The 26,715-nt window shown below is 43.5% G+C and overlaps 1 protein-coding gene across 1 annotated transcript in view; it reads right to left on the minus strand.

Moving 5' to 3' along the window:
- Window positions 1-6: 6 nt before the first annotated feature.
- Window positions 7-26,715, minus strand: part of PLCG1 (phospholipase C gamma 1) — a 74,707-nt gene continuing 47,998 nt past the window's right edge. Inside the window, exons 10-32 of the mRNA XM_018556187.1 lie at window positions 26,554-26,672; window positions 25,025-25,110; window positions 23,387-23,507; window positions 22,503-22,671; window positions 21,663-21,785; window positions 20,361-20,462; window positions 19,630-19,817; window positions 18,733-18,933; window positions 18,252-18,371; window positions 17,918-18,098; window positions 17,742-17,819; window positions 17,495-17,598; window positions 10,804-10,900; window positions 9,845-9,914; window positions 8,936-9,093; window positions 8,624-8,720; window positions 7,942-8,166; window positions 6,448-6,596; window positions 5,702-5,816; window positions 2,334-2,495; window positions 2,161-2,249; window positions 1,252-1,418; window positions 7-123 (exon numbers count right to left, since the gene is read on the minus strand). Coding sequence (XP_018411689.1) covers window positions 81-123; window positions 1,252-1,418; window positions 2,161-2,249; window positions 2,334-2,495; window positions 5,702-5,816; window positions 6,448-6,596; window positions 7,942-8,166; window positions 8,624-8,720; window positions 8,936-9,093; window positions 9,845-9,914; window positions 10,804-10,900; window positions 17,495-17,598; window positions 17,742-17,819; window positions 17,918-18,098; window positions 18,252-18,371; window positions 18,733-18,933; window positions 19,630-19,817; window positions 20,361-20,462; window positions 21,663-21,785; window positions 22,503-22,671; window positions 23,387-23,507; window positions 25,025-25,110; window positions 26,554-26,672 — 2,964 coding nt within the window. The 3' untranslated portion in view covers window positions 7-80. The remainder of the gene's footprint in view (window positions 124-1,251; window positions 1,419-2,160; window positions 2,250-2,333; window positions 2,496-5,701; window positions 5,817-6,447; window positions 6,597-7,941; window positions 8,167-8,623; window positions 8,721-8,935; window positions 9,094-9,844; window positions 9,915-10,803; window positions 10,901-17,494; window positions 17,599-17,741; window positions 17,820-17,917; window positions 18,099-18,251; window positions 18,372-18,732; window positions 18,934-19,629; window positions 19,818-20,360; window positions 20,463-21,662; window positions 21,786-22,502; window positions 22,672-23,386; window positions 23,508-25,024; window positions 25,111-26,553; window positions 26,673-26,715) is intronic.

Here is a 26,715-nt window from a genome sequence, read left to right on the forward strand (position 1 = left end):
AAGCGTAGACAGAATCCGGATTCTGTCCATGGAAAGCCTTGCTGACCTCCATAAACATTAACATCCCGTTCACCACCAGCCTACAACCTGTTATCTCCACTAAGGCGCGTCTTCCGTGGCATCCTGCAACAATAGAAGGGATGGTTGTAAATATTTGATGCGTCAATATTTGCTCTCTCAAACCAAAGGAATGACAGATATTGCACAGAGCAGCCGGGTGAGACCGAATACTCGATTGCCTGCAAATCTTACAAGTGAAACAGTAAATACAATGTTAGGAGTAATGGAATCTTTGGTACAGAGGGCTCTGCTCACAAAGCTGCTTTTCTCTTTACTTCGCTCTTCAATACCACAGCTTAGAACAGGCAAACTGTGGTCCAACTACAAATCCCATGAGGCATTGCAAGACCCTGACAGTCACAGACATGACTCCCAGAGGCAGATGGATGATGAGAGTTTGAGTTTTACAACAGCTGCAGTTCCCACCCCTGGGTTATATCCTATAAATCTCAGTTTACAAATGTTTATTTTACCTGTTCTGTAAGCTGTGGTATTTTACCCTTCTAGTGACCTAACACTGGCCCTGCCCATTACATACAGGTCTTCACTTCTTAAAGCCCAGTTTTGTATACATCCTTTATTAATGATATGAAGTTAGGCTGCATCAAAAATATCTTGTTTTTTTAATGTGTGCAAGTGCTATACTACAATATGGAGCTGCCTCGTACTGGCAACATGCTGGAAACCCAGACTGAGTGCAATGGATCCCAGATCTCCAGCAGTCCAACTCTCTGAGCAGTGTTCTTGACTGAAGCACAGTGCTGGGGTGTTGCGCTCTAGTAGTGTTAAAAAATATCCAGGTTTGTGAATTGAGCCCAGTGCTGAAAGGACGGGCAATTATAGCATTTTTTTCAAGGGTCTGGTCTTGTCTGCAAGTATCTGCGACTTGCTCTAGATGCAGCCTGTACACATTCTGAAAGGCTGCCGAGTCAATGCTGAAAGGGAAGAGCAGAGGAACCAGTGCAATAAATAAGCTGTAAAACAAGCTCCCCGCTGACCTCCTGCAGGCACTGTGGAGTAATTCATCCTCTATGTTTACTGTAACTTTTCCTTGCAGGAGGGACATACTATATCTCTATATCTTACCTACCCGATCTCTTTCTTATTGAGAATGTACACTGAGCTGTGCATACCTTAACCCTAATAAGATACACTATTTGGGATGTATATGGGTGCATGCCCTGGTCTTACCTTCTCTCTCTCTCTAAAGGATCCGCCAGTTCTTGTGAGATTCGGAATTCATCTAGCTGATGTGCGGGGCATCGAGAGTCTCCTACTCCATCACGTAATCGACCAGCTGAGGGGTCACTAATCCGCTCTCTGGGCGCTGCTGCACCATTCATTTCACCATTCTCTTGCTGCATTTTAAGAAGACAGTATTGTTTCTACAAGCAAAATCTGGGTCTACGTGAATCTACACTGGCAATCACAATGTGCAACATACACTGACCCATACCAACCAATCAGAAATCTAATAACTGATTTTCACTGATTGCCGATTAGCACTACAAAATATCCTTTACCCCTTCTGTGAAAATTCTCATTTATCCAGGTCATGGCGGCACTGACACCTTAATCCCTTCCCCATGGAAACTGTCACACCTCCCATACTGTTCTTGTACAATTGGAGAAGCTACAAAATGTCTTCAACATTACAGAACAAGTCCAGTTGAGTGTGAACAAGCACTGCTATCTCTTCATCTACACAGGAAATCCTTTTTTTGCCATCTGTGTGCCATGTGTTAGACTTTCCTACACTCTGTCCTCAAGGCACAGCTGGAGGTGAGGAAATCTATCCAAAGTGAAAATTGGGGGCGAAGGTGGTCTACAAGTTATGCTAGCCTTGCACTCTGATGCAACGTCCTCTTTATGGTTGGTATCGGGAAGGAGGTGGCTTTGGATAAAGTGTGAAGCCTCTTAGGCACATCCATAATACACTATAGCCATGGTCACTAAAGGAACCAAGGACATGGTCACTGAAGGAACCAAGGATAGTCTACCTCCACGGCATAAATCACACTACTAAATGGTAGGGGTCAAATAACTGGGCCCATCTTTGTCCTAAAAATGATAAACTGCACAGCCATTAAGGTTGTTCACCTTGCTGGAGTAGATGTCTAAGCGTATGAGAAGGGATGCCAGCTCCAAGTCTTCGCTGTAGTTATTCTTTAGAGGAACTGATCTGTATCCTGAAAAATACAGACATGACTTTCAGGTGATGTTATGAAGAAATTCACATGTACAAAGCCCCCCACGACTTCTCTCCACTGTACCTGTTTTTAGGCCGCGAACCATGAAGGACGCCTGAGCTAAAAAGTTCTGATCGCTGAACATGTCCTCCTCATAGACCACAAACCTCAAGAAGGCAAGCTCGGGGTTGGAAATAAGAAACTGAAAGGTCTTCTGGGGCCAAACCGGGTTCAAGCCATTATCAACTGTCAGTGTTCAAAATAGAGATAGTTATTGCATTTATTGGAAAGACTCCCTATTTGGGCTCACATGTATATTTTTCATATATAGCACATCCACATGAACAAGGCACATAGGAATTGGAAGTGGGGAGGGAGAGAGAGAGAGAAAGAAAAAAAAAAAAGGAAGGGGGGGGGGAGGGAGGGAGAGAGAGAGAGAAAGAAAAAAAAAAAAGGAAGGGGGGGGGGAGGGAGGGAGAGAGAGAGAGAAAGAAAAAAAAAAAAGGAAGGGGGGGGGGAGGGAGGGAGAGAGAGAGAGAAAGAAAAAAAAAAAAGGAAGGGGGGGGGGAGGGAGGGAGAGAGAGAGAGAAAGAAAAAAAAAAAAGGAAGGGGGGGGGGAGGGAGGGAGAGAGAGAGAGAAAGAAAAAAAAAAAAGGAAGGGGGGGGGGAGGGAGGGAGAGAGAGAGAGAAAGAAAAAAAAAAAAGGAAGGGGGGGGGGAGGGAGGGAGAGAGAGAGAGAAAGAAAAAAAAAAAAGGAAGGGGGGGGGGAGGGAGGGAGAGAGAGAGAGAAAGAAAAAAAAAAAAGGAAGGGGGGGGGGAGGGAGGGAGAGAGAGAGAGAAAGAAAAAAAAAAAAGGAAGGGGGGGGGGAGGGAGGGAGAGAGAGAGAGAAAGAAAAAAAAAAAAGGAAGGGGGGGGGGAGGGAGGGAGAGAGAGAGAGAAAGAAAAAAAAAAAAGGAAGGGGGGGGGGAGGGAGGGAGAGAGAGAGAGAAAGAAAAAAAAAAAAGGAAGGGGGGGGGGAGGGAGGGAGAGAGAGAGAGAAAGAAAAAAAAAAAAGGAAGGGGGGGGGGAGGGAGGGAGAGAGAGAGAGAAAGAAAAAAAAAAAAGGAAGGGGGGGGGGAGGGAGGGAGAGAGAGAGAGAAAGAAAAAAAAAAAAGGAAGGGGGGGGGGAGGGAGGGAGAGAGAGAGAGAAAGAAAAAAAAAAAAGGAAGGGGGGGGGGAGGGAGGGAGAGAGAGAGAGAAAGAAAAAAAAAAAAGGAAGGGGGGGGGGAGGGAGGGAGAGAGAGAGAGAAAGAAAAAAAAAAAAGGAAGGGGGGGGGGAGGGAGGGAGAGAGAGAGAGAAAGAAAAAAAAAAAAGGAAGGGGGGGGGGAGGGAGGGAGAGAGAGAGAGAAAGAAAAAAAAAAAAGGAAGGGGGGGGGGAGGGAGGGAGAGAGAGAGAGAAAGAAAAAAAAAAAAGGAAGGGGGGGGGGAGGGAGGGAGAGAGAGAGAGAAAGAAAAAAAAAAAAGGAAGGGGGGGGGGAGGGAGGGAGAGAGAGAGAGAAAGAAAAAAAAAAAAGGAAGGGGGGGGGGAGGGAGGGAGAGAGAGAGAGAAAGAAAAAAAAAAAAGGAAGGGGGGGGGGAGGGAGGGAGAGAGAGAGAGAAAGAAAAAAAAAAAAGGAAGGGGGGGGGGAGGGAGGGAGAGAGAGAGAGAAAGAAAAAAAAAAAAGGAAGGGGGGGGGGAGGGAGGGAGAGAGAGAGAGAAAGAAAAAAAAAAAAGGAAGGGGGGGGGGAGGGAGGGAGAGAGAGAGAGAAAGAAAAAAAAAAAAGGAAGGGGGGGGGGAGGGAGGGAGAGAGAGAGAGAAAGAAAAAAAAAAAAGGAAGGGGGGGGGGAGGGAGGGAGAGAGAGAGAGAAAGAAAAAAAAAAAAGGAAGGGGGGGGGGAGGGAGGGAGAGAGAGAGAGAAAGAAAAAAAAAAAAGGAAGGGGGGGGGGAGGGAGGGAGAGAGAGAGAGAAAGAAAAAAAAAAAAGGAAGGGGGGGGGGAGGGAGGGAGAGAGAGAGAGAAAGAAAAAAAAAAAAGGAAGGGGGGGGGGAGGGAGGGAGAGAGAGAGAGAAAGAAAAAAAAAAAAGGAAGGGGGGGGGGAGGGAGGGAGAGAGAGAGAGAAAGAAAAAAAAAAAAGGAAGGGGGGGGGGAGGGAGGGAGAGAGAGAGAGAAAGAAAAAAAAAAAAGGAAGGGGGGGGGGAGGGAGGGAGAGAGAGAGAGAAAGAAAAAAAAAAAAGGAAGGGGGGGGGGAGGGAGGGAGAGAGAGAGAGAAAGAAAAAAAAAAAAGGAAGGGGGGGGGGAGGGAGGGAGAGAGAGAGAGAAAGAAAAAAAAAAAAGGAAGGGGGGGGGGAGGGAGGGAGAGAGAGAGAGAAAGAAAAAAAAAAAAGGAAGGGGGGGGGGAGGGAGGGAGAGAGAGAGAGAAAGAAAAAAAAAAAAGGAAGGGGGGGGGGAGGGAGGGAGAGAGAGAGAGAAAGAAAAAAAAAAAAGGAAGGGGGGGGGGAGGGAGGGAGAGAGAGAGAGAAAGAAAAAAAAAAAAGGAAGGGGGGGGGGAGGGAGGGAGAGAGAGAGAGAAAGAAAAAAAAAAAAGGAAGGGGGGGGGGAGGGAGGGAGAGAGAGAGAGAAAGAAAAAAAAAAAAGGAAGGGGGGGGGGAGGGAGGGAGAGAGAGAGAGAAAGAAAAAAAAAAAAGGAAGGGGGGGGGGAGGGAGGGAGAGAGAGAGAGAAAGAAAAAAAAAAAAGGAAGGGGGGGGGGAGGGAGGGAGAGAGAGAGAGAAAGAAAAAAAAAAAAGGAAGGGGGGGGGGAGGGAGGGAGAGAGAGAGAGAAAGAAAAAAAAAAAAGGAAGGGGGGGGGGAGGGAGGGAGAGAGAGAGAGAAAGAAAAAAAAAAAAGGAAGGGGGGGGGGAGGGAGGGAGAGAGAGAGAGAAAGAAAAAAAAAAAAGGAAGGGGGGGGGGAGGGAGGGAGAGAGAGAGAGAAAGAAAAAAAAAAAAGGAAGGGGGGGGGGAGGGAGGGAGAGAGAGAGAGAAAGAAAAAAAAAAGGAAAGACCGGAGTAAAATATATAATGTTAATAATATTACAATGGTAGTTAGATTCTTCTTCTGGTAATGTCTTTAAAGCAGACTTAAATTAGGATTGAGAACTTATAGATTTTCTACCCCCTACCACGTTCATAAACCTAAACCCCAGTTAGTTAAACGCATGCGTCATATCAGTGGCTCCAGCTCTCGGAGGCAACAGCTACTCTGTCAGAGTGATGTTCAAGCAGTGACAGCCAATCTGCAGCTCCACCTAAACACAGATCCCAAAAGAATCCTGTACAGTTCTATATATAGCAGAGATATCATTCTTGTAGAATGGAATACCGAAAACCAAAAGACCTAAAATGCAATGTGTGTACCGAGTGGCACTTGTACCCCCCCAGAAAGCCCGAGGCTCACCTACAAATTCGGTTTTGGCCTTGGCATTGTCATATTCAGCTCCACAGATTTCCACCTCCACAAATGGGCACACAACACCTCTACCGTTCTTAGGCAGATGCCTGGCACCCAGAATCTGCAAACATAAAACAGATACTGTTAACCGGCTCACATTAAACAAAGAGCAACAATGTATACACAGCGGTCTGTTCTTGTGTAAGCAATACCATGAATAGCATTTCTATAATGGCACCCATAGGCCAAGCCTCACAAATGTACGGTGACAACATGTTTCTCACTTTCTATCCTCTTGACATTTGTGGCCATGCCCTCATTCACACCTCTGCCATAGTGCTTGTGGTGCACTGTGATAGGCAGCCTATTCAAATGAATAGGCTGCCTACCAAAAGTTAAAGCACACTAGAAGTGCAAGCACCTTCTTTTAAATTGCATTGCACCACATCGCATGGCAATGTGGTGCAATGCAACACACAAGCAATGGCAATTTGCACCTGGGTGCCACACTACACTGATGCGAGATTGTGTGCGATACAACGTACATGTAATAACTAGGTGTCAATATGGCATTCGACTATCACTTTTTACTAAAATAACCTCATGACACAAGGTTCAGCCACCCTCAGGTGCCGGAAAGTACTGCACTTCAGCTCTTATGGGCATTGCCTCCTTCAATTTGGGCAGGATGTCACGGTTAAGAGCTGCACTTCCATAGGAGAATCCCCAGCAACTCTTATTTTGGTCCTTACCTCGACACAGATAATAACCGGATCCGATGCACGAAGGCAACACTTGTCGAACGGGTCAAATGCATCATCCCGCATACAGTTCGGCTGCAGGACGTAACCGCAGCGACCTCCCGAATGGAACAGGGCCTGGTTCATCTGCATGGGCTTATCTGAAGCAGAAAGGAATACTCTTATGGGATATGATAAACCACAGCAAAAGTTATGCTGCTAGCTTTAACACCTTCACTGCCAAGCCAAGCATGTTCAAATTTGCATTTTTGGCTCAATAATTGCTTAAAACCCCCAAAATATTAAACAGTCTGAAAGTAGAGGGCCTGTAGAACAAAGTGATGAACACTGCATTTTTATATTGCATTATATTTGTACAACGGTCTATTCAAAACTATTATAAAAAATGTAAATAAATTAGATACCAAATACATCAAACCTTAAAGCTGTCAATAGGCGACGCTTTGAAAACCTTTAAGGCAATGCCCAATATGTCATTGTTTACACATGGGTGGACACTTTATGCTTGCAAGTGTGTGTGTGTGTGCGTGGAGGGGGGCTGCTTTAATTTTTAAGAACTTTTTTAAAACTAACTTTATTGCCATCACAAGGGGCTGAACCCCCCCCCCCCTTACACGTAATAGCATTTAGTCTATTAGACCTCTCATGTCTCCTCTGCCCAAGCAGATGGAAAACAACCAGTGCTCAATTTGCTGTTCCCCTGGCCAGATGATCCGCCGGGATCTGACACCTTTGCGCAGTTATGATTTTAGAGGAGAGATGGAAAAAAGGAATTATAGCAGAAACTATTGATCTCTGCACATTAGAGTCATTCAACCCATAATGTGATCAGTTTAGTAATAGAAGGAGACTCATGGGCTAGTTCACCTCTTGATTTCTTCTAGGTTTTGGATATTGAGCTCTCACTGCCACAAACCCTGGCTCTGTTCCCGTTCACCTGGGAGTTTTGGATGTTCCCTGCCCACCTTTGTGAATCCCAGCTCCTCTCATTATATGCACCATAATATAAAATGTACAAAATCCTAGGTGTGTAGGATCCTCTTGTAAGGATCTTACTTTAGAGAGTGGACTGGCCATTTTAATAAAGCCACCAGTGAAAGGCGGCTCCCACTGTGGTGCTGTAGTGCAGCAAATCAAACTAAGGAACATCCTCCATGAAATAGGAGCCATATACATTAGTTGTGGTCAGTGATCGCTGAAAGCTAGACCTCAATGGAAACCAGTGTGCAGACAACTGAATATCAGTGTCTCCAAGCCTTTGGAGAGCAACTCTGATCAAAATCTATTTTATGCTTTGTGTGGGGCAGGGCAAGCTTAAGTCCTCTCTGCTTGCTGCGTCTTCACTGCGGGAACTTAATTGTGATGACCTTTCCCACCACCTCTACACCCATTGCAGATCAGACTCCCCTTTTCAGCCTACCCATCAGTAGTAAGTGAATATTTCACATATCCACACAGAGAATCCACTAAAAGTGAAAAACGTACCTGGAGTCTGGAAGTTGAGGGCCACCAGCTGGCTGCCGCAAATCCACATGGGCATGGGGTCGTAGTTAGAGGAATCCAAGCGCTGGCCTTTAGGGTAGATGCGGGACAGCTGGCGCCGGTTGTATTGCAAAAACCTTTTGCCCTTTTGCTTGTTGACATACTTCTCAGCTTTGGTCTCGGGGAAGGACGACATGTCCCGATAGCATGCCCGCTCTGTGCCGATCTCTAGGAAAGAACAAGAGCCATCAATGTTCCATTCCATCTGTGCAGCGGTGGAGGAAACACTCTTCAGTGACCAGAGAAGCCACTGGCACTTCGGGGAGTCGGCTGGCAGTTCCGGGAGTCTAACTTTTTTAGCACCTAGACAATAATGAGCAGTTAACCCTTGCAGTGCAGGAGTAGCCTCACTTCAAGGGTTGATAACATTTTCCCCTGGAGTCCTTAAAGTAACCATGCTGATAGGTTACATTTTGATGTGTTGTGTGGCTTTGCCTTCTAAATATTTAATGTACAATGAGTGTAGTGGTTACATTAAGACCACATATTCCTGACCTGAAAGTATAAACCAGGCAAAGCCTTCATGTTATTACAAAGGAATGCCTTCATAAAAACAGATTGTAAAATATTGGCTTGCAACATAATCACGTTACGTATCGGATAAATCAAAATAAAAATCACTTACTTTCTTCATCAAATGGCACAGGTCGGCAGTAAATGACAAGTTCGGAGAGCTCCAGGGCAATTTTCTTCCTGCGCTCCATTATTTTGCCCTCGGTGAGCTAATAAAAACACAGGCGTGAAAAGGAAATTAATAAAACACAGGCGCTAAACTAATAAACCTCCCTACTGCAAACATTGGTGACGCTGTGAAATCTGAACCTCAGTCTTCACACAACACTGCTCCTCCGACAGAATACTACAATCACCCAATGGCCTCCAGTAACGTAGGTCAGCCAACCATCATGGGGGACAGGGATGCGTGGTCTCAACTTACCCGAGCATCTGCTGTCTGGGCTGCCTCTCTGATCTTCCTCACCCAGTCGTGCATATCTTCGGCAGAGTCAGCTGCCACATCAAGCGGGTATCTTGTCACAGATGGGACATTGATAGAGAAGACATAAGGACGATTGTACAGACCCTCGTGTCGAATAGCTAGGGAAACAGAATGAAGTCATTAAATGCAAGATCCCCCCACCACATGCACTCAGAGACTCTCTAAACAAGTCAGGGTTTTACTTTAAAGTCCAATTGAACTTTCAGTTCAAGTCTTCTAAACAGATTCCTGATGTAACAAAAAAAAAAAAAGGTGATTAATGTCTTATAATTTCTATTCTTTCAAAACTCCCGGCCTGAATTAAAAAGGCGATTAACTGCAGAGTGGGACCTTTTGATCTCAGTGAGAAGCAACAGTCTCTCTGTAGAAGTCTGATGTCCCGACAAGTCAGACCGATCGCTGCAAAAATCAGCAAAGCTCATGCTCCCTGCCGATTTAAAAAAAAAAACTGACTCATCGGGGGGTGGTAGTCAGACCTCTAGGAAGCATCACTTGGATACCCCTGGATCAACAGTATTATTTCTCATCACTATTAATAGTCAGCTCTATTTTGTTCATTTAGAAACACATTCGTCAGTTCTTTAAACCCTGTATACATAAAATGCACATCATCTATGATTCGGGTAATACACAAGTGATGTCTTTTATCTGCTTTATTTCCTACAGCAATAGGAAAGCAGCAGTAACCCATACCACCAATCAGGGTTCATCATTCTCCGTCTTCTACAGATAAAAGCCAAATTCTAGCTTCCATTTTCTACATCATCATTACTGTTGTAGTTTATGTATTAGGTTTTGTCCCTACACCACTAAGACCCACATCTCCCTATTATACTGAGGTATTTTTACCAATTTGACAAGAAGGCACGTCCAGTACTCCTCCCAGTAGGTCTCCAAGAGGACTGTTCTCATCCAGATGCTGTGGAAGAAGAGCGAGTTAAACATGCAGAAAAAAAAGATACTAATCATTTCTATCACACTCTCCATACATCTCTCTATCCATCGCTCCCTCTCTATGCATCCATCGCTCCCTCTCTATGCATCCATCGCTCCCTCTCTATGCATCCATCGCTCCCTCTCTATGCATCCATCGCTCCCTCTCTATGCACCCATCGCTCCCTCTCTATGCATCCATCGCTCCCTCTCTATGCATCCATCTCTCCCTCTCTATCCATCCATCTCTCCCTCTCTATCCATCCATCTCTCCCTCTCTATCCATCCATCTCTCCCTCGCTATGCATCCATCGCTCCCTCTCTATGCATCCATCCATACATCTCTCTATCCAGCCATCTCTCCATGCATCTCTCTATCCATGCATCCATCCCTCCCTCTCTGTCCATCCCTCCCTCTCTATGCATCCATCCAGCCATGCATCACTCCCTCTCTATGCATTCATGCATCTCTCCCTCTCTATCCATCTGGGTCAGAAGTATGGAAGTTGCTGGGTCAGAACAAGGAGGTGACTAGCATTTAAAAAAGCCGGCCAACAACAGCATCCTCCTCTTTCAGGACAGGTTTACTTTAATGGACAAAATGTAAAACTTCCAAAGCGATGTTCATATTGTTTAATATATATGGAAATTCCAATTCACATACAGAGTCACAGTTTTACTATTTAATTGCCCTCTGTGCCGTCTATGTCTTTGCTGAATACCTGTCGTGAAAAACCAATACTAGGAAAACCTACAAAGACAGTGTACCCATTTGTAGTGCAGGTCTATGGACTGAACCAAGATTTCCTCTTAATTCCTCCATCCCAATGTCTAAATGTGCTAAAATTACCAATTTAAAAAAAAGCTGTACTCACTGGATGCTCAGGCTCTGGCTCCGGAGGGTTGAATATCTCCTCCGCATAGTTGGATGGGAACCACATCTGCTTTTTGCCCCCATAGTCACCTCGCCACCTACAGAATAAAAGTGTATAAACGGAATACTAGCTTTAAAGAGGAAGTATACTCTGGAAGCAAAAAAAAAAAAGGCAGGCAGAGGGCAAAGAACTAGTCACCAGTATTGGCTGTGGTCTCCCTGTACATGCTTTTTTTTAATTTTAACTTACCATTCCTTGCTCTGCACTGTGCCCATGTGTGGGGGCAGCCATCTTAGTTGAGGCAGAGCTTTGCTTCCATGTGTCAGTCACCAGCAAGGAGAACAGTGAGCAACCCCATAGTGATATCACTAAATCTCACTCCAAATCCGGTGAGACCGGACATAAATATACGCAACATAAATATAAGAATGAATAGCATAGAATAGTGTATGTATGTAAATATGTGTTTTTTTAATTTTATATATAATATATAATCTCATTCTCAATCATATACTACCGAGCCTTAAAATTGCATGCGCCTGCGAAACGGCTAAAAATCATTACTTAAGATAGATGCTGCTAAAAAACAACTTGTACCGCAAACTATGATTCATGAAAAAAATGACCTGCTATCTTACATGATTCCTCTAAATTGATTTAAATACCATTAAATCTTTTAATTTCCCCTTTCAACTGTCTAATAACGATGAACACTCCATACTAACTACAACGCATTGCTACACTAACATAACACTCGCCTCTCTCTATCCTTGCGGCACGCTGCGGACCTATACGTAATGGGCAACTCTGGACTTTATATACGTGATGATTTACGACGTTAATGCTAATGTGACTTCTTGTCTTATTACATGCATGCTCGTCTTATTTGAACCTATTGTAGTGTCTCTACCCACTCTTTAGTACTCTTTGAGGGTGATTTATCAAAACTGGAGCAGCTGTGCAACCAATCAGCTTCTCTCTTTTGTTTTCAAATCTTAACTGAACAAACCGAAGAGAGACGCTCATTGGTTACTATGGGCAACTGCTCCAGATTTTGTCTGCTCCAGTTTTGATAAATTCCCCCCATTATCTTTATCTTAAAACTAACAAGAATTTTATTAAAGAAAAAAAAAACCCTAACAGCTCATCAGTTTAGAATTAACCCTAAATAATGGCCTGATAATGATTCCTCTCACTTCAGCATGTGCCGCGCTACCGATTTGTGTTATCCCGTCTGTTTTATGTACGTGCATGGGGGCGGGTCCTTTCAAAATGTGTTTTTCAATTTTTATTATTTTAAAATGTTTTCCCTTTCCTACTATCAAAAGGGGGGCAGACCAGCCCCTTTTATGATAGTACATTCAGTGCCACCAGTCCTCTTTATTGTGACCCCTGAGGACTCCCCTGCATGGCTTCCAAGCAGTTTGTGTACAGACAGTACTCGACTTGCTTCTTTCCTGATCTGACCGCTGTGCACCCTAAAGTGCTCAGTGCAGAGTTCTTCCGGGATCACAATGCAGAGGGAAGATCGATGAACGGATGACAATGTTTGCTTTACATAGAATTCCGAGTCACGGTCAGGAAGTTAGGATATCATCTTTGCAAATAATTCAACATCCAATGTTTGAGGGGTCTATAGTTGTTACAATGTGTTCGTCCTTATTTCTGCTTGGGGAATAGTGAGATATGTGCTTCATATGACTGTACAGGGAATAACAAAGGTTAAGAGATGCCATTATAAACCTTAATGTAATGATACCAATTTCTCCATGATTATGAGTTGTAAACCATCAGGCCCCCGGGCGTTTACACAATGTAAGTCTCATTCTCTTTCTGGCCTCATTCACACTGCTAAGTGTCGGCCCGTACAGATCCATGCGGTGTGCACGGCCGTATCGGGCCGTTCCCGTGAGGGACAGGTGCTGCGTGTGATTGTACGGAGCAGCCTGTTCTTCCCTTTTAGAGGACGCGGCCATACGTCATCATACGCTCACCCGAACTGCACATCCGTGCGGGTTTGGGTGTCGGTGCCCGGGCGCAGACAGGATCCATCCTGTCTGCGTCCCAGTATAGACACACACCCGCACGGATGTGCCGCTCGGGTGAGCGTATGGCTGCAGCCTACCATAAAGAAGAATAGGCTGCTGCGTACAAGCACATGCAGCACCTGTCCTACCCGGGAATGCAAGCCGCACGGATCTGTACGGCCCAACTCTACGCTGTGTGAATGAGGCCTTCAAGTGTATTTCCACTTTTGCAGTCAAATGTCAGAACCCCCCATTATATATCGGTGTTCTCATTCACACCCCATATCTAAAAATATTTCTTACATTTCTATTTGTTTGGGGCATATTTTTTTTTACACAGGGCACTACAGGCAACTTCGATTCAGAATAGCTGGCAATGTCCATTCAGGGGACAGATTGAGGGAGCATTCTTCTTTGAAAGTGTATTACCATGCGATCTTTGTTAGGACAGGCCGTGTGCTGCTTCTCATCTAGTTTACAACTGATAAGATCTGCCAGCACAGTACAGACAGTTAATTATGGTAAACCTTAACTCCTTAACATTACATAGAGGGGAAACGCTAGGTAGGTAAAAATGGGAGCAGCAATTAAATTTTTTTTTCCGCTTATGCTATGTGAATCAGCATATAGTTAGTGACAGGTGGCGCTGTGATTACAGCGCCACGGTCTCAGTGATTACAGCGCCACGGTCTAGGAGCTTATGGAGCGAAAAATGCGGTACTTTAAGCCTTTGGATAGATCTGAAGTCGCATAGATCTCATGTAATTTTTTAAGTCTTTACATTTTTCTGAATACAGTGAAGAATATTCAGATCTCTTCTTATATAATCCTAATGCAGTAATCTAGCAAAACCCTTGAAATGTTAGCAGGGCTCTGGGTTTTACCTCCTCCTGGTTTCTGTATTGCAGAGATATGAACTTCTGTTCTTATGGCGATACAATTTCCTGGCCTTACACGTATTTCCCGATTGAAAATTTAATCTACGAGCCCATATAAGAAAACAATTATGAATTCATTGTCACAGCTGTAGTCTCCTATTCTATGGAAGCAAGCAAATTGTTTCTTTGTCTGCTGTACCATGTAATAGTGTAGACATCTCGGCCTGAAGATTGGCTTTAATAGACAAATAGTGACCAACTACTGTGGTCACCAGATTTGGCCTAAGGCCTGGTTCACACAGAGCGTATTGTCGCAGCTGATTCAGATTGACAAAATGCTTCCTCCGAAAAATCTCATTCATTCTTATGGCTCCTGTTCACACCTGAGCGTTTTTTTTGCAATAAGCAAAACGCCTGTCGCTGTTGGCAGATTACAGCTCGTTTTGTCCCCATAAAGTCAATAGGAAACGCTTAAAAACGCGCTTTGCGGTAGGTTTTGCGCATTCATACAAATGTTTTGAGCGGGTTTTTGTCATTGACATCAATGTGTAACAATCTGCTCATAAAAATGCACGACATGAAGGAGAACTATGAGGTGAGTGATTTCCGCTCATGCTCATAGATAGAGCCGACCTGTGTGACAAAGAATCTGTCAGCTCTATCAATCGGGAAGTGAGCAGAAACATGCACATCCACAAGGATTCCACCCTCCCCTCTCTGATCCTCCAGTGCTGAGTGGAGGAACGGACGGGGGAGGGGGCGGGCACAGCTGACTCTGCCTCTCGATAGACAGAGCCAGCTGTTACTCACACAGCTGGGTGGATCCAGACAGTATTTTCGGGATCTGTCCTGGCTGCAGCGCTCTCAGTATATCGCGGGCAATAGCTAGCTATATACTGAGCATTGGGTCCCGGTATATGTCGGGAGGATGTTAGTATAGGTCCTCCTGTAACCCTAAAGAGAACTATGAGGAAAACACCCCATAGTTCTCTTTTAATGTACGCTTGTAGAAACGCGCAAAAACGCTGTCGCCTAGGTGTGAATTGGATCTAATACCTCCTTGTGATTTATTGGTTAGAGAGATCATCAGGGGTGGTATGGGGTCACTAATGTGCAGGAGGAGTGGCCATCCACAGAAACTCATTTATTTAGACGAGTGTCCCAGTTTTCATTGCTCTACAGGAAGTCCGAACGTGCAGGCACCTTTTTATAGGTACTTACTGTACAAACTGTAGTGTTTTTCTTGTTTGGGATTTTTTTTACTTTTATAACTTTTTTTTTTTTTTTACACCGGAACTGAGCTTAAATGAAAATTTGCTGTTATCGGACACGTTTTTGCCTTAGCCATACCCTAAAAAGGTACCCATAGTCTTATATTCCTCCTGTGCCTACAGCCTCAAAGCTGCACGTCTGCAGTGTGAGATTTAAGGCAGAGCTGAGTACTGAGTACACTTTTGTGTACTGTACTACTGCGGTCGGCAGCAGACAGTACACAATGGGGATCAACAGCAAGACTGCTATTGGCCATTTCAAATTGCAATAGCCAACAGCAGGCCCACTTAAAACCCCGCCCACCAAGAGGAGGAGTGGACCTGGGAGAGAAAGTTCTCCCTCCTGTCTGCTCCTCAGCTCAGTGGGCGGGTGCAATAGCTAGCCTGCTATTGGCTATTGCAATTAGCTGTCTTGCTATTGATCCCGGCTGTTTACATACATCTGCTGGCTGTGGAAGCTAGCCGGCTGGTGAAGGGGGAAGTGGAGCGCCACAGGGCTGGTTGCTTGAGAGTTATGATTACCTCTCAAGCAACCACAAACTACAGTTATCTAGCACCTAATGGTTCATGGGTGCCGAATAAGTGGGAGTTTAGTGTACAGTACTATACAGTAAACTCCATCGTAAATGTGAAAGATCTTAAGTCGATCTATTGCAACCCGAGGAGCATATGTACAGTATATATAATTTTTATATATATTTATTACACGAATATATACATATATACAGAAAACATGCAATTTTTATTTTACAAAATAATAAACTATTACAGGGTTCGCCCATGACCTAGGATTATATATATTTACCCAACAATGGGCAATTTCACCTATGAAAATTCTTCCCTTCTCTCTGCATGAATGATACAATGACATTCCATACTGCCTATGCATCAGAGTGTAAGGAGTAGATTTGAACCTTCACCCTCTGCTGGCCGTTTCTTAACACTGCAGTTAAGATCTGCACACCTGTTCTTGGTTAACCACCTATAAAGAGAGTTCAGAACTTCCACCTAGCCTATTCTGGGAAAAGGTCTACAGTCTCAAGTAAACATCATCTTCAGTGAACACACATTGGTTTATAAAATGAAATAACTACCAATTACTACCTTGTTAGGTGACAACTTAAGACATAAAAAAAATACAACCCTGCACACAATCATCTATGACACAAGTTTAATTGGGGGAATTTATCAAAACTGGAGCAGACAGAACCTGGAACAGTTGCTCATAGTAACCAGCTTCCATCTTCAGTTAAGCTTTGAAAATGAAAGAGAAGCCGATTGGTTACCATGCAGAGTTTTGAGAAATCCCCCCACGGGTTCATATATATGACCTGATCGTTACTAAACATTAACAAAAAGTAATTGTTGATGCAGATAATACATAACCTAGTCTTTATCTTATTAAAGAATACCTGTCATAACAGGGAGGTCGCCAATCCTGGCATATCATATCAGTTGTTTGGCTGTCATGCTGCCCCTCTTGGGTCAATACCCGTCACTGACCCAGAACAAGTATGAAGTTCATGATCTCTGAGCAATGTGTTGTAGTTAGCATGGAGTGTTCATAGTTATTAGATTGACAGTGTAAAGGTGAGAACAGAAGACTAGGTGTTAGTAGAGGGCTGACGGGGGAAACTTCAGGTGAAGAGGGAGAAAAGGAGAAAAAAAGCGCGAGGGAAGAGGGGGTTAAATACAACCAATACAACACATCCATGCACACAATCACTTCTGACACACACGTATAATGTGTTCACTAACCTTCCCATTCTACATACTTGTTCTAAGCCACTCAATATATTGAAATCAGAGGGTCAGCAGACTAATTTGGTTACCAATCAGCTCAGAAATAGCATCCTCCATAATAACTTTATGAAATATTCCATCAAGTATTTCTGTACAATGCAGCATCTTTTCAGGTGCTTACATCTTGCATTTGAGATGCTTCCGAGTTCCATCATCCTTTCTTCACGGGCGCTTCTGACATGTATTGGACCTTGTTCTAAGCTGCGTCAAGCTGTTATTTCATTCCCATTGACTCATATGGAAAGAAACACACACATACAAAAGCTCCTGTACACTAGCACTAAAAAAGAAAACCTAACCTCGTATTACTAAAGTCCCATATAAGCTACACCATGTTAATGCCATTTTAAGACATTATGTAATGTAAAGAACCTGCAACTATCAATATAAATAATACCTTGTGATCCTGACATGAAGATAATTGTTCAGGCACTTCCTTTTATAAAGGAGGCAACTGTCTTTCGAGCATTGTCTCCCTACTACACCCCTGGTGGACACCAAAATCGGTCATGCCACCAAACATTGTGCAGGCATGTTCCACCATGAAGAAGCCAACTCTCAGAAAGAGCTGATGCTGGAGTGAGTGCACATAGACAGGAAGTGGCTGAAACACAAACTAGTTGTCATCCAGTTAACATTTAGACCTTACTGAAATAAGAGGTAGATCTGAGAAAATTGATAAAGTGTTTCCTAGTGGTTGTCTCATGCTTACCATCCTCCCTCCTGCTTCTCCACGTTCTGGATAATGGCGTTCTTGGTGAATGTGAGTTCATCCTCTCGCTGAGCTTTATAATCAAACAGGGCCTTGACAGAGCACTGGGGAGACACAGGAGGAGTGAGATTTGGGAGGGAAGAAGGATGTAAAAGGAAAGGAAAAGACAAAGGATCAATGAAGAGAGGAGAGACGGACAGCTACAGACGAGGTGTGACCTTTGGCCAACACTGCAGTCAGCCATTACCTTGATAGCAGGCATGGGATTGGGTTCCACATAGAAACCAGGACTCCTCCCCTCATAGAGCGCTCCATAGTCCGGCTCCTACAACAAAAGCATTTGACGCATGTCATTTGACTAACCTTAGAAAACCAGCAAAAAAAAAAATACAATAAAAAAATGGACTTATCCAGATTACTTACAGCTGTACCTATCTTGTCCAGGGTTTCCTCATTGATGGGATACCTGAGCTTCATCTTACGGTATAAAGGATGCTTCTCATAATAGCTAATCAGATCCACCAGGCTGTCAAACTCTGAGCTTCCAAGCACAACACTCTGGCCTTCTTGCTGGACTCGACAATGCTTAATCTTCCCCTCCGCTCTGAATAAAATGCATGGAAAGGGTAAGGCAGGACAGTGCAACGTGAATATGGAGATAAGAAAGCAAGGAGGAAAGTGCTGAGTGGCAGTACAAACTCAGCGCCAACTCTCCAAACACAGGATGGAAGTAAGAGAGGAACGGTACAAGTCTCACCTGAACGATATGGCAAATGAGTTGGGCTCATTCCTCTTGCGTACCAAGAAAGCTCCATCTCGCGGTACCCTCATCAGCATGTGCTCTGCTTGGGCTCGTGTAAGGTTGGCATGGTACCATCTGCAGAAGGTAACAATTCAGATGAACAGGATCAACTACTATAACATTAGTGGTGTCCATCCTTTGAAGTTAAACCTAAACTGTTGTGAGGTTAATCTGGGATTTTAATGCTGAACTTCAGGCAAACAGGTAACACACAATACAAAGCTTTTGGCAGGTAAGACTGGTAATATATGTGTAGACCCCAAAATGATATGACCCACCATAAAACATATTTCTGGAGTGCCCAAAACAGATTCTATGACCCTAGGGTTGATGTAAAGAACCAAAAATGACCACAGAAAATAAACTCCAAGTTGCCCTCTACAATGTTGCCTGACAAAAGATCCTCTTCCATCTCTGCATATTAAACAGAACTTACTCTTTGCTTTCGTGCGCATTGGTCTGTGGAACGGGCTCAGTCAACCTCATCTCAAACTCATTACATCGTAGCGGCATCTGCTGGTAGTGGGTGATAAGTGCATAGAGACTCTCAAACACTAGATTATCTGTAAGGAAGAACTTGGCGCTCCCAGCCTCCTGCTTAGAGTGTATCCGACAGTGCTGGACCTTTCCATTTCTCCTAGAAGACCAAAAATTATAAAGAAAAGTCAGAGAAAGCAGCATTTGCTAACATCTCCAGTGAATCTGAAGGCCCCCCTAATAAGTCCCATTCCTCTGTGCAGTGACACAATTGAGGTGGATCAATGCCTCAAACAGTATGCAACATTTAAAACAATACATGGTGATCCGGTCTCAAAAGCCCTTTCCCAGGCACTTACTATTAGAAGGTGACAGTGCTCCGTTCCTGTCTGCCAACTGTGCTCCTGTACTCTGTCATATGAGCTTCAGACAGACACTTCGATTGAAAGTTTTAAAACACATTAGACAGACATTTATTGTGGTCACCATCAGGAAACCCCCGCCCTCCCCCTTCTTTCCCAGAAAATACCATGTAGCCATTGTTGGAGTGCATGTAGACACAAGAGGCTGCAAAGAGGCTACAGTAGACAAGTACTTTACGACACATGGTGCTTTAGCAAACATAACTGGTTCTATAAGGCCTTATGACTACCTTAACTGCTAAATAAACCAGTAGCAAATGTTAAGTGTCGTTACTTTGTTGCACCACACTAATTGCATAGGGGCTGTATGTACTCCCCATTGTCTGACTTGTAAGTCTTCTACTCAACAGCAAGCCTGGCCTCTAATGTTATGACTGTGCCATCCCATAAATATAGGATTAAAAAAGAAAAAAAGAAAAAATGACTGATCGTACCAAAAGGACAGAGTGTAATCTCCTACAAAGGTCTCACTTTCCCGCACTAGGAAAGAACCATCTGGAGCTCCGGTCTCAATGCAGTAATCTGTCAAAAGGCGTTCGGCAATATGTCGCCCATCCCGGCCTGCCCCGAGCTTTCCATGGAACCATTTCTCAGTAGAGTGTAATTCAGAGCTGTTACTGGTCTGGAAAAGAAAGAATACATCTTTATACGACTAAAAAGAGACTGCAAACAGACTATCGTAATCTGTCTGATCATCAATGCTTGACTGCCGGCACAGTTCATGGTGAATCAGAACAGGGTCAACTCCCAAAGCTCAGCTGATGCTGGCCTTCAACGTTACAATGAGACTGATTAAAGAACTAGGCAAGGTAGCAGCTCACCTGCCCCCCACCTCAACTCATCTTTCCTATCTCTTCAATTTACATCGATGAGGACTTCAATAAACAAAGAGAAGCTGCACCATTAGCAATGACTGTACTTGCATAACCGAGACACTAACTTCCTACAAGTGCTTCCTCCTTTGTGAAGTGACAGACAGGTGCTTAGCTTTGACCAACAGCTCTATTCCTCTGGTTTACTATAGGAGCATGAAAGTTGTAGCTGATTGCCCAGACATCCACCTGGCCTTTCTAGGTTGCCTTTTGGCAGCTCTGCACTTTGTAGTTCAATAATATACGATACACTATACAATACATTTACTTGAATATTTGTTAGCACAATATACCTCCTTCTGCTCTTCCTCATCATCATTGGCCTGTCCACCTGTGGTCTCCTCCGAGTAGTAGACCTTGCTGCTGGTAAGTACGAAGAAGTGAGGATACCACTCCTGTACAGAGAATATATTCATATAATTAGTAATTCATTCAGAAAATCTACAAATCAGTTTCCCGCTGCCCCTCCATTCTTCTCCATCCAGTAAGAGATCACTTCCACATACTCCCTTATCTCAAGCAAATTATTCATTATTGGACATAGGGACACATTTTTAATATGAAAAAATTGGAATTGAGGATTAAGCATACCCTAAAGCTGCCACACATGGAGCAAATTTTGGCTGGTTCTTGATGAAGACAAAAATTTGCCCCCCGGGTGGTCCTGTTGGCAGCTTCCCACCTCCAATCTAGAAATCGAAGGTGCCGGCAGAAAATTTCTGCCAGTCATTGAAGCCAATTAGCGGCAGTCATTGTTCATGTACATGGTAGGTGCTGGCTGTCGGCATACAAAAGCCGCAGTGGGAGATTTGGCCATCCACACTGTTGTACTAATGTATTACTGAATGGCCAGTATGGCAAGTGATTTAAATGGAGCTGAAGATAAACATTTACACAATGGAATGAAAAGAAATCAGATGTCATCTTTCTGCTAATTGTTTGTCTCCGCTACTATTGTTAAAGAGACCCGGACGCCCGACCATTCAGCAAAAATCTATATGTGCATTTACCTGGCATTATATATGTTATTTAACTGTAAAAGCCTCCTTTGTAAAGACATTCAAGAGTCCCTGCTGGGCATCACCATCTTGGATATGATGTCAGCAGCTCAAGAGCTGTCAATCATGTAATACTCTATAGCATTATGGGATTTGTAGTTTCACCACAGCTGGGGTGCCAAGGTTGCCTACCCCTGCTCTATAGCATTCAACTTGGCTCCTCTCCCAGCAGCTACATAAAGTTTATGTAGGGAGGGGAGAACGGAGGAGCTGGGCCAGAGAATAATTAGACATAGGAGGAAAGATTTATGACATGCAAGGAAGGAGGGGGCTGTGTAAGAAAACTGACTCTTCCCAGAGTAGTCAAATGTTCTAGCAAGTTCAAAAGCACATTGCAAGTCAATAAAAAAAAAAAAAAAAGTCTATGGAAAGGAAAAACTGCAAATAAGCATTTACAGTACTTGCCTTTTTTTTAAGTTGGTGACAGGGTCATTTTGGGACTGCTTTTACATTTCCCAAGTAACTGTGAATGTATGTCAATAGTACAGAGGTCCAATGCTGGTGTATAGTGTTCCAATCCTGGATTGCAGAACTTACATGATTGATTGGATCCTGCAGATACAAGATTCCATTCTTAATGGAGTTGCTGATGTCATTCTCTGAATACACAGTGGAGGTGGGGATTTCTTCATAGGTACTGCCTTCTGCTAGCTTCTTGTGCTGTAGACAAAAACAGGAAAAATTAATATATTTCCAGTACATGTGACTGTCCATTTATAGCATTTGCTATGGGTGGGGAGAACTGTCCGAAAACACTATGTAAAAAAGGGGCAAGCCCGTGACAACGCAGCTTTACACGGAAGGCTACATTATCACATTGATGTCATGTCACCCATCATTTAACAAACTCCAGGATTTTACAAAAAACTTAAAACTTGCAGTGGGGCTACCAATCCCGCCCCCACCCCCAGAGGTCAATGGACCTGCATTACACATGATCACGTCAGCAGTCCCTAGACCAGAGTCCAAGGGAAAAAAGGGTACAGGGACCGGTCTAGCAGCCAGGTGGGACTAAAGATCAGGTCAGTATTTCTTCTTTATTTTAGCCCCCTAGACCAAAACAAGCACTTAACAGTTGCCATGCAAAGGTAGCCCCACTACAATGGTTAGTTTTGTAAAAACTGGAGTTCCTCCTTAATCTAGTGTTCTATCACACAGAGTAATGCAAGTTCATGATGCAAAGCCCAGTACTTCCACTAGACAGCCACTGTGCTTTGGACTGATACAATGAAAAACCTTTTTTTACTCACAGCAGAGGATCCCAATTGCCTGCTGCAAGTACTAGTAATGGTGCAGCTAAACCCCAAACCAGTCTCATGGTCCAGGGTCAGCTACACCACCTGCACAGTGTCAGCATAGAAAAACATGGGCTCTTACCTTGATGAGAATTTTTCTTTTAAGCTGGTTGGGGGAGGGTAAACCATCAGCACTGACATCCACTGGTTTGGTTAGAAGCATATCCCCAAACACCTTCTTGAAATGCTGGGCCATGTTCCTCTGCTGGGCAATACTGCAATGGTCTTCAATTGACAAAACAACTGGGTATCTAACAACGGAGAAAAAAAAAAAGACTGTATGAGCTAAAGGCTAAATACCAGAACAATCTCTTAAGAGCTCAACATATGGTGCAACTAAATTCAGAAGGTTTTCTTACAGAGCCCAAAAGGACAACGCAGTAGAGTAAAAGGTAATTGAATAACCTATCAGAAACTCATGAATATTATTAACCTGTTATTCCTTAATACGGGTCTGACCATAATCTAGGCATCAAGTTGCCAAAAGAGCCTCTGCCATGTGGCCACTGTGCCATGTGACCACTGTGCTAAGCCCAACCATCTACAATTCCCCTGTCTAATGAAAGCTGTCACTGGCCAATAAGAGTTTATTTAATTTGACGGAAGAGCAGTAAGGTGTCAGGGTTTAGCTCCAGAGGACAGCCTTAGCAATAGAATCAGGAAAGTTGTAAGTAAATAGTCACAAAGTTAGAATGGAATCAGAGGAACGCCCTGAGGAGGCTTTACTGAATATCAAAGACTACAGTAGGCACAATGTAGTACCAGAGGGCTTCAGCTTTAAATGTTTAAAATGGCTGAAAGGCTAAAGTAATCTTATAGCTTGAGTAATTCTCAGCAGCTAACTGCCGTTAACCTAGAGTCCATACTTTAGTTTGCCTACCCCCACTGTAGAGCCTGAACACTGTACTGGAACACTAATCGTGTAAGTGTCTTATATTCAATTAGGTTACAAATACTAGTACGTACTCCGATGTGACAAAAGCATGTTCTTTGATGGTGAGAAGAACCTCGTTAAACTTTATTTTGGTGGTCAGGGTATGCCCATGATAAATGACTGGCATCCCATCTGGTCCATCCCAGCAATCCACTAGAAACAGAACAAAATCACAGTTGTCAAGAGATATTGTAATAACCAATTAGATATAAAACTGAATCAAAAAACACACAAACATATCTCACAATAGTCCCAAAATACACTAGTTCTTTAGGCTCCTGTTCATATGCATATAAGAAATAAAAAAAATCCTGGTGGGTACCAAAATACTTCAGTATATTTTCCTTTTCTTCTATTTTCCTGGGCAGGAAATACATTTTACTTAAAACAGAACTCCAGTCAGATTTAAACCAGGTATGGATTTGTTCATTATTAAAATAATTTTGACATGTAGCAGTCATAAAGTGACTCAATATGGCAAGGTACCCACCTCCTGTAGTGGACTGTGCTGTAACATGAATTTGGTAGGGGGAGAGGAGACAATGTGAGCCAATAGGGCTCTGCTGCAGTGCACATGTGCTGAGGGGGTATATAGAGAGGAAGAGAAAGTAGAGGGAATCAGTTTTCTGCTGTTCCTTCATTGTCCAATCATAAGGACCTGAATGAAGTGGGCCCAAGGAGGGGTGAGGTTTCAGTGAGTACTTGAATTGGCTGTGCTGTTTGGCAAGGGTGCCGTGACCACAAGATTGGCTGCATAGAACTTGAATATTGCGTATTTAGCGGTCTGCCTGGAGTTCAAATACAAAACCATAGAATTCAACCACTTTAAGGCCAGCAAGGAATGGAGGCCTCTCTTGGAGAATGGCAAAATTGGATGGGATCTATGTAAAAAAAAAAAATGTGGTGGAAATTGGTTCTAATCTTCTTAGTTCCAGTGAAATCGCACCAGTGTCTTATCAAATTAATAGTGGACTCTTCTCATGCACATACTAAATAGAGTAGTGAGGGGTTAGAACCCTCCATCAGGGTTCTATTGCTCTGTTTTCCTTTAACCCTTTCGCTGCCAAGCCCTCCGGAACATTTTTCAAATCAGCTGGCCAAGCCATTTTTGAATTTTCTGCAATTTTTTCCTATTGATTTGATTTTCAACTGCTGCGTTGCTAGCGTTTGTAAAAGACCCCCCAAACCATATATTTTCTGAAAGCGAGAGATTCACTTTCTCCAATTGTCCTGATCGATTAATCAGTTTCAGCCCTTAATATCTCAATCTTTTTTTGACTCATGCCACCCTTAAAAAGTATGCAAATTGTTGAGGCACCCTAGTCTAAAGTGTAAGAGTGTACCCCCATGCAAAAGATAAAAAAAAAAAAAAGTTTCTCCCTTTGCATCAAAGTCTTCCCTTCAAATCAGGAGCCCCCCATTCACAACAGAATCCTTTTTTTCACCATAGAAGCCCGTCTTTACATCAGAGCCCCACTTTCATATCAGATTCATTCATCCCCTTTATATCAGAGCTCCGACTTCACATCCTACTAAATCAAAAAATGTTGAGTCACCCCTGAGGCACCCTGGTTGAGAAAGGCTGACATAAGGCAAAACACGTTTTCTATGTCGGTGTGGCTATTCACATTTACAAGGAAAGCATCCACAAGATGGCGCCCTTCACTCACACTCAATGCAGCGGCAGCCCATCCGCAAACAGCGAGCATATGCTTCAAGGGAGGATTCACTGGAGAACTGATCTCCAGTTAGGTACCTATAAGCAGAGTAACCAAAAAAAAAAAAAGAAAATGTAAATAAACTTTCTTTAAACTTGTCTGATCATACCACCAAAACAAGTGAAAATAGCAGTTTGTAAATAATAAATATAGGATACGGGGTCAATTACACTTCAATTTCCCCAAAATGAGAGTAAAGGCTCTCGCAATGTGTTTTTGTGTGGAATATTTTGCTCATGTAGTGTGTCTTGCACGGGTATCACATTGCTCTGTATGTAAAACACATGTATAGTGTGTTCTACATCCATCTTAAAAGTGCACAGCTGCACATTTAAAAAAAAAACAGCCACTGGAAAATGCATTAAGAAAATGACAGGCACAAATCGCATGCCCTCATGCTTAAAACATCCCACTACATACCCCTAAACAAACAATAACATACAGAAGCATATTAAAGAGACCCTGTCACCAACTGAAAGACTGCAGGTAAAAGTACAGAAAAATCAAGTATTTGAAATTCTTAATTGCAGCGTTTTTCCTTTATTCACTTGAAATGTACCTCTGACCTTGCTAGAAACTTGGTCTACTTCATGAAAAGTCAACTCCCTTGCAGAGCCCACTCCCTTCTTGCATGTCATAGCCTGGTCCTGTTCTGGCAGCGTCTATTTACTGTCTGTGTTGGCCCAGCTCATCTGTCCCTCCCCTCCCATACATAGGTGAGAAGGTGAATATTATTATAGAATATTAACGGAGTGGAAACTCTGAGTCTACTGGGGCTGCAGACATCACATCCAACATGGCGGCGCCCAGCAGCAGTCTCTGGGCTTTTGGAAGTCTATGCAAGAGAAGCTTTTACAGGTAAACACAATGCCACAATCTGTTAAATGCACATGCAAGCTTATGGGAAGATTCTAGTTGAAATAAAAAAGGTCTGACGTCAGGGTCTCTTTAAATATTCCCTTTTTTTAAAAAAAAAAAAAGCACACCATGCTTTAAAATGGAAGGGCCACATATGTTTTAGACCCCAGCTCCACCCATGAAAAAAAATTAAAATAATAATGTTAGGAGAAAATTAAAAACAAAAAATAAAACACTTACCATACACCTTTGTGTACTGGCCACTTCCTCTAGTCACTGAAGACATCACTGGGTTTCACTGCAGGATCCTGGGAAAGTGAGGGCTCCCAAATCTCATGAGAAGACTCTCCAGCGCTGTGCAGGTTATCTCTTTGAGAGTTGGTATCCTCATCTCCCCCAGAAGGCCCAGTGACATCACCCTCGCTAGGTGCAGGGGACAGAAACAGGGGTGTAAGGGAAGTATATTATCATCCTTGGGGAAGGTGGGGTATCTAAATGACAAGTGGATCTTGCTTTCATTGCAGAAGTGTGAACAAATCCCCGGAGTAGAGAGGAGAGACAGAGTACTAGAATAGTAATTGTAATACAGGGAAAAAGGACACTGAGTAGCTGATCTGTCTTACGTGTTATGAGAAGAGGAGATCCAGTAATGGGACAGGGGGTTTTCCATGTTTTGGGAAGAAACCATGTCCAGTGAAGAATCCCAAACAGTGTTCTCCTTGGAAAACAGGAATGTAACAAACTGCAGAGATACAACAGCAGAAAGACCAAAGTGGTCAGCTTAC

Source organism: Nanorana parkeri, unplaced genomic scaffold (genome assembly GCF_000935625.1).
Source record: "Nanorana parkeri isolate BGI_ZX_2015 unplaced genomic scaffold, ASM93562v1 scaffold227, whole genome shotgun sequence".
In the NCBI taxonomy this organism is placed as follows: domain Eukaryota; kingdom Metazoa; phylum Chordata; class Amphibia; order Anura; family Dicroglossidae; genus Nanorana; species Nanorana parkeri.